The sequence below is a fragment of the Triticum dicoccoides genome, chromosome 2A (genome assembly GCF_002162155.2).
Source record: "Triticum dicoccoides isolate Atlit2015 ecotype Zavitan chromosome 2A, WEW_v2.0, whole genome shotgun sequence".
NCBI classification, from domain to species: domain Eukaryota; kingdom Viridiplantae; phylum Streptophyta; class Magnoliopsida; order Poales; family Poaceae; genus Triticum; species Triticum dicoccoides.
The window spans coordinates 99,588,966-99,596,801 of NC_041382.1; the positions used below are offsets into that span (position 1 = coordinate 99,588,966).

At 54.9% G+C, this 7,836-nt stretch overlaps 1 protein-coding gene across 1 annotated transcript; it reads left to right on the plus strand.

The window, feature by feature from the left end:
* Positions 1 to 6,137: 6,137 nt before the first annotated feature.
* On the plus strand, positions 6,138 to 7,591 carry LOC119353609 (plastid-lipid-associated protein 6, chloroplastic-like). Its single transcript, XM_037620229.1, has 4 exons — positions 6,138 to 6,537; positions 6,633 to 6,872; positions 6,975 to 7,101; positions 7,182 to 7,591. The coding sequence occupies exons 1-4, from the start codon at positions 6,295 to 6,297 to the stop codon at positions 7,397 to 7,399; spliced, it is 828 nt and encodes a 275-aa protein (XP_037476126.1). The 5' UTR covers positions 6,138 to 6,294; the 3' UTR covers positions 7,400 to 7,591.
* Positions 7,592 to 7,836: the final 245 nt, after the last annotated feature.

Sequence of the window (7,836 nt, forward strand, 5' to 3'; positions counted from 1 at the left end):
CAACCTATACTAAGAAGTTTAGGATAAGCAGGTAAGGTACAACAGCAGATACAAAAGCAGGCTATGCATCAGAATAGGAGCAAACAATAACAGTAGCAAAATCTAATGCAAGCATGAGAGAATGGAATGGGCGATATCGGGATGATCAAACGAGGGACTTTCCTGGTTGCTTAGACAAGAAGAAGGGGTCATCGTCGACGTACTTGAACACAGTGGCATCAGCGGCAGTCTCGGGGTCTACCGAAGAGAAGAGGGGGAGAAACAGTAAATACATAGCAAGCAAGAGCATAACAGGACAACATGCAGAGCTAGACGTGTTCTAACGCGGTGCTACACGTTACCGGCGAAGGGGGATAACATCCGGGAATGTTTCCCCGGGTTTAGCATTTTCAGACAGATGAAACGGAGGGGAAAAGTTGCATGTTCAGGTAGTTAGGGGCAGGTGACAGGTGAATGGACCGCGCATTCGGATTCGTGGGATTTTTCTAAGCAACTTTCATGTAGAAAACATTTTCATCCGAGTTATGGATATTTTTCTATGATTTTTTTAAAGATTTAAACAATTTCTGAAATTATTAATAAAACTAAAACTTAGTTATTGCACCAGCATGACATCACCATGACGTCAGTGGTCAACACAGACCGTTGACTGGTCAAACAGGGCAGTGGGGCCCATTTGTCATAGACTCAACTAATTGAGTAGGTTTAATTAGACTAATCTAGTTCATTAGGCTAATTAAGCAAGATTAATTAAGTTAATTAATCACCCAACTAATTAATTATTTTTATTTCAAAAAAATCCTTTTTTAAAGCCAGGGCGCCTGGGGCCCGCTGGCAGTGTTATAAGGCCATCCCAGCGGAGCGGGTTAATGGGCGCGGGAGCCCGTCGGGGCGGACCCGGCGCAGCGCCTCCCGCCTGGGCGTGGGGGCGAGGCCGTGACCCGACGAGGCGCCGGCGGCCAGGGCCAGTAGGCCGCATGGGAGGTCGGGGAAGTGGGGGGCGACCGGCCGGAGCTGTGCGGCGGCGGTGGTGGCCAGGAGAGGCGGGGGAGCGCCGTAGTCGCGGATGGTGGTCGGGGCGGCGAGCGCAGTGGGGAGGGGTTGTAGCAGGGCATCGGCAGCGAGCGATGCGGTGGCGAGCGAGGCACGTGCAGGGGCATCCGCGGGGAGGCGGGTCAACCAGAACGGGCTGCAGTGCGAGGCGGCGATGAGTAACGGCGCGAGCGGCAGGCGGGGCAGCGGCGGACGGCGAGGCTGTGCAGGCACGCGAGCTGCAGCGATTGTGGTGAGCGCTGGCGGCAGGTGTGCGGCATGGGAGGTTGCGGTCGCGGCGGGTGCAGGCAATGGCGGCAGTAGTAGCTCCAGCTGCAGCAGTGGGTGGAGACGGCGATGCAGCGAGGCGCGCGGGCGCGGCACAAGGACAGGAGGGGCAGGGGCACGCGTCAACGGCGCGTGGCGACCGTGAGCTGCTCGGGAGCTCGGGCGTGATGGTGGGGGGCGACCTACGGCGTCCATACGACGAGAAGGGACAGAGGGATTGGACGAGCGGCTCACCGGGATCCCGTAGTGGTGCAAAGGTGGGCTTGGGGAGGATCGATGGCGCCGAAGTCGGGGACGAACAACGACGTCCGAAGGAGGAAAGAGAGCTCGATCCCCACGATGTGAGGCTCTCCGTCTTGGTCTTGTGGATCCAGGCGACGAAGCAGACCACGGCGGGGCAGAGGGACATATCCTTAGGCGCCGGGGAGGAGCGTAGCCACGCCGGCGAGGGCAACCATGGCGATGACGGCGACAGGTGCGGCTGGATCTGGAGGAGGGGAGTGTAGCAAAAGGGAGAGAGAGGATGAGGGGGAGCACAAGGGAAAGTGGGAGGGGATGAGGGGAACCCGAGGCGTCGGGGAATCGTATCCCCTCGCCAACGATGCCGACGAGCTGGTCGGGTGGCGACCGCGACCGAGCGGTCGGTTGAACAGGGAGAAGACGACCGCGAGGGGGAAGTGGGCTGGCTGGGACGTTGGGCCGGCTGGGTAGGCTAAGGCCCAGGGGGAGGGGGGCAATGGGCCTTTTCTATTCTTTAAGGATTTTTTTTCTATTTTCCCTTTGTCTTTTCTATTTTGCATTTTATTTTAGCTAGCAAATGTATTTTGAAAAAAAGGGACTTGGCCACATAAAAACCATGCATTAACTAGCACAGCCACAAAAAGTTTGGGAGGCTTTCGAGTTTGTTTGAATTTTTCATAAATGGAAGGCATTTAACTATGTTGTTCTATCACCCTTTTAATTAGTTTAGGGCATTTAAACACCTTACAAAAATTGTTGGGTCACCACCATAATTGGTTATGGAATATTTGGCACATGATGAACATTTTAGTTTTCACGTCTGACAAATATGAATTTTTGACTTTAGATTGGATTTGAATTTGAATTGTGATTTGGATCAAGTGAAGATTAGCAACAGTAACATGATGACATGGCACCATTAACAGGGATTACTGTAGCATGACACTGAGGGTGTTACATCCTTCTTGCTAAAGATAGTTTGATCTTACTCAGTGCTAAAACTGCAAGTGCAAAGAGACTCAATGATATTGATCTATACTGATTGTTCTCGTCAAGAAGTGAACCGAGAGAAGAGCTCAATTATTTTAGTATTGCAGTCCCTTCGTGAGTCCTTGAAGCAAACTCTTGGTATTTTAGTGGAAGCGTTCGCTGAATGTTATTTGGGTCTCCCGGCGGCTATTGGCAGAATTACAAGTGGTACTTTCATGCATATTAACGAGAGAAGCAAAAGCAAAATGCAGGGATGGTCTGAGAGGACTCTAGCGTGCGCGGCTAGGGAAGTGCTTTTGAAATCTATCATTCAGGCTATTCCAACGTGCATACAACATGAGTTGCTTCCTAGCTTCCTTCTAGGGGTGTCTGTTCCTTTTACGGCCGAGCTCCTGGCCTTCCGGGAGGGGGTGATCTTTGCCCAACATGTGAACTTGGAGGTTGACTCCATGAAATTGGTGAACCTATGGAACTTGTGTAGCAACTCTGCCTCTATTTTCGCGCCTATCTTGAAAGAATTAGAAGCTGTTGTCCATAGTTTTATTTATTTTTGGGTTACTCATGTCGGAAGGAATTTGAACCTTCCCGCCCATATGTGTGCTCAGCGTGTTAGGCCAACTCCACCGCGCGACTCTATCTTGTCCGCCTCGTCCGTTTGGGGTAAAATGGACAAACCAGACGGTCCAGCGCGCGACCGCAAACGGACATTTGTCCGCTTTGTGTCCGCTTTCGACCCATCTATGGCCCAAGTTTGCGCCGGTTTTGGGGTGAAACGGACAGCGCGCAGACGGGCAGGACACGCACGCTTGTCCTCTCCTGGCCCGCCTGTCGGTGGGAGAAACCACCCCCCCACGCCCATTTGGCGCCATTTTCCACAAACCCTCCCACGTCCCTCCCTCCCGCCCACCCTCTCTCTCCCCCGTCCATGGCCGACGCCTCGCCGAATTCCGGCGGCCTGGCCGTCGACCCGCCCACAATGGTGAAGAGGAAGGCGGCCAAGGCGCCAAGGAAGCCGCGGTCGGAGTGCATGTCGGAGGAGATCGCCAAGTTGGACACGGAATCGGTGAAGAGGAGGGAACGGAGAGCGGCCGTCAAGGTCAATGCCGCCGCGGCCAAGTTTGCCCCCAGCGCGAGGAGCTGGAGGCTGCGCGCCGCAAGGCCTCTGCTGACGAGAAGGAGGACCTCCTCAACAAAGCGCACGCCATCCTCATGCTTTGCATGGGCCGTCCGGCCGGGTTCCTTGCAGCGGCCGCCGGCCCCGTGAGCACAGGCTCGTCGGTCGCCCGGCCTCCGCACTGCCAGTCGCTGACGTCGCGGACCGCGCCGATGTCGCCCGGCTTTCCTCTGCCAAGGCACGACGGCCAGACCCGTTTCTTGGGGTCGCCGGATGTGGGCTTGTTCGTGCCGTCCACACCACGTCCCGCGGCCGTCATCGACCTCAACGTCACGCCTGGTTCCAGTAGCGGCGGCCGGGCGTCCGTCGAGATGCAAAGAAAGCAAGCACGGGCACCGTTCACAGGCACCATGCCGGCCCCCCGCGTCTTGTTTGACGGAGTGCCAACACCAACGCCAACGGTCGACGACCCCTTCTACAACCAGTACATGGAGGACGTGATCTTCGAGGGTGGGCATGGTCGTGCCTACGACCCCGAGGAGACCCAAAGTCAGGATGGCCGCGCCCAATACGTGCCCGATGAAGAGGCCGACGGTCGTGCTGACTACGACCATGGTGACTCGTGGCATGAAGACGATGACATCTATGTCGAAGGTGACGGTGATGAAGAAGAAGGCAATGATGTTGATATTAGTGGCGAGCCATTGTTCATCGACAAGCTCACCCAAAGAGCGGAAGCACAAAAGAAGAGGAAGAGCATTCGCACGGGTTCATACACACAAGATGAGGACAAGTTGATCTGCCAAGCTTGGATGGAGATTAGCCAAGATCCGAGGACCGGCACGCAACAAAAGGGCATTGTTTTTTGGACAAGAGTCCACAAAACATTCCATGAAAGGAAGATGTTTGAGCCCTACCAATTTACAAGCAACCGTGGCATCGGCTCGATTCAAAAGAGATGGTTGTTCATCCAACAAGAGTGCAACAAGTATTGCGCCGCATTTGAGAGCGTTGAAGCATGGCCCGTGAGTGGTCTCGGCGTTGGGGACATGGTATGCTCTTGTCTTCCTAGCCCTTTCCTTGCTACGGCCATGACACTTCGGTTGTGTATATGTTTGCATGTTCACTTGTTGTTGATCATGTGATTTAGGCATTTCAATATTTGGAGGCATTCAAGGCCCGGGACAATGACAAGCCATTCACTCTTACGCATTGTTGGACGATCATCAACAATTGCCCTAAGTTCAAGGACCAATACCGTGAACTACAAAGGAAGAGAGGACTAAAGACGGCCAAGTACGCCGGAGGTGGAGATGGCGAGGCCTTGAAGAGGCCGAGGGGCAAGACCAACTCCAAGGTTGATGACATACGTGATGCTTCATCCATGGCATTGCATGACGCTTTGCATGGCATGATGTCCCAAAAGGATGCGAGGGACGAGAAGAAGCGGCAAAGCAAGGAGGAGCAAATGAAGCAATACCTAGACCTTCAAAGAAAGAAACTTGAGATGGAGGAGGCGGCCAAGAGAAGGAAGATCGACATGAAGAAGGCGGCCCGGCAAAGGCAGCTCGACATCGAGGCCGACAACGTCAAGGCCAGGCAGAGGCAGCTCGATATCGAGGCCGCGAACGCCGCCACCAGAGCGAAGGAGGTGGCCCTTGCGATCATGAGCGTGGACTTGTCGAAGATGAGCGATAAGACGAGGGCCTGATTTGAGGCCAAGAAGGAGGAGATGCTCGAAGCCAAAGGCCTGAACTGGTATGGGTGTCGCCCGTCCGCTGGACCGCTGGCTGTGTGTCGGCGAGAAAACATTCATTTTGGTGGCCGGCTGTGTTGCCGGCCGCTGGCTGCGTTGCCGGCGAGGACAACTATTTTTTTTGGAGGCTCGCTGTGTTGCTGGCCGCTGGCTGATGGCGACGATGGACGTGTAGGCCGCTGGCCTGATCTAGGGCTTAGCATTTGAAACGTTTTTTTGGTTTTTTAAATAGACACGAATAGAATGAGGCAAATGAATGAGGCCGCACGCCGCATCCCAGGACACGCCCGAACACGATTACAAATCCCACTTCAAACGAACGAAATCCGGACAAAACGGACGTCCGTTTGGGGTCGTACGGTGGAGTTGGCCTTAGTACACCAGACGGGACGGATTGTTGGCTGGATCAAAGCCCTTAGTTTCTTGTTAGTTGCCTTCGGGCGGATTTCATCCGGATTCTAGTTAATCAATAAAGCTCTCTAGTTCGTTGAAAAAAAAACCCGAAGGAAAACACGAAATGTTGGCGCCCCGACGACCTCGGCCACCTAGAACGGCCACTCGGCTCCGGAGGTGCCACCGGCCTGACAAAAGCGTAACCGTAGGCTGCCAAGTCGTCACCCCCCTACGCGTCCCAACCTGCGCCACTCCTCTCCGCGGCCAAATTGTCATCTCGGTCACCCACCACAAAAATTCCCCGCCGTAGCCCGTAGGGAAGCTGCCCTTTTCTTTACTTTTCTTTTCTTTTCTTTGAGAACACAAGAGCAGCTTCTCGTGCTCGTCTCTGACCTCTGGCCGGTCGGCACCCAACTGAAAATATCTTTTCTCGTTGCTCTCCTCGATCGATTGACTGCTTCACCGGACGGTGCCCGTGGCCATGGCAGCGCCGTCGTGGTCATCTTGCTGCGCCTCCACCTCCACCCGTCCTCTGCCTAGCCCTCCCGCGAGCAGCAAGGGCGGGAACCCATGGCGGGCAAGCAGCGGCAGGAGGAGCGCCAGCGGAGGGAAGAGGCAGCAGCAGCTGTCCATCCGCGCGGTGGCCGCGCCGTCGTCGGCGGTGGACTACTCGGACACCGGCGCCGGCGCCGCCGACGTCCCCTCGCTGAAAATCAAGCTGCTGGTGAGTGGCCGATAAGAATATTCCAGCATCTGACCCGACATTTCGTAGCCGCTCGCTCGCTTGATGACGGATGCTCGCATGATTCGTGGACGCAGAGCGCGGTGGCCGGGCTGAACCGGGGCCTCGCGGCGAGCCAGGAGGACCTGGACCGGGCGGACGCGGCGGCGAGGCAGCTCGAGGCGGCGGCGCCGGCCCCCGTGGACCTCGCCAAGGACCTCGACAAGCTGCAGGGCCGGTGGAGGCTGGTCTACAGCAGCGCCTTCTCGTCGCGGACGCTCGGCGGTAGCCGCCCCGGCCCGCCCACCGGCCGCCTGCTCCCCATCACCCTCGGCCAGGTCAGGACCCGACACCAATCCTGAGCCCAGCTCAACCGCACCGAAAATGGTTTCAGAAATGTGACGCTGAACTCCATTCCCAATCGTGCGTGTGCTCGTCAGGTGTTCCAGAGGATCGACGTGGTGAGCCAGGACTTCGACAACATCGTGGAGCTCGAGCTCGGCGCGCCGTGGCCGCTGCCGCCGGTGGAGGCCACGGCCACGCTGGCACACAAGTTTGAGATCACCGGTGAGGCAATTCTCGATTCTGCACGCCTTTTTTGCTTGATTGATGGGTGTTTCCTGAATCATGATGGCTGCCACGGCCAGGGATCGCGAGTATCAAGATCAATTTCGACAAGACGACGGTGAAGACGAATGGGAACCTGTCCCAGCTGCCTCTGCTGGAGGTGCCCCGCATCCCGGATAGCCTCCGGCCGCCGGCGTCCAACACCGGGAGCGGCGAGTTCGACGTGACCTACCTCGACGACGACACCCGCATCACCCGAGGGGACAGGGGGGAGCTCAGGGTGTTCGTCATCGCATGAGCTGATCTTTGCTGAGATCTCTGTCTCTGTACTGCTTCACTTTTTTTGCCCCGAAACAGAAGTCTTGTCTAGTTCTATGTCTTCTTTTGCCGGCGTAGTATTGTGATATAGGCTAACGTGCGTTCTTCACCTATGGGATTAACTTTTTCTCTCTAGCAGATTATTACGTCCGGTTATTTCGTTTTGGTTTTATTATGTTGGCTTAAGTTTTAATTATGTGCTAGCGAAGTTTTTTTCATGTTAAAACTTGCTGCTATGATGCTCAAACGGGGAAAACAATGAAGTTCTTGCTCGCTTAGGTTTTATTATGCTTGCTCCACTTCTAGCTTAGAAAATCTGCTATCGTGTTTTTATTTGAAAAAGTTATATATAGCAAAATTTAAAAATCTTGGATTTTACAAAATGTGGCGAATTAAAAAATGAATTTATAAAAATGT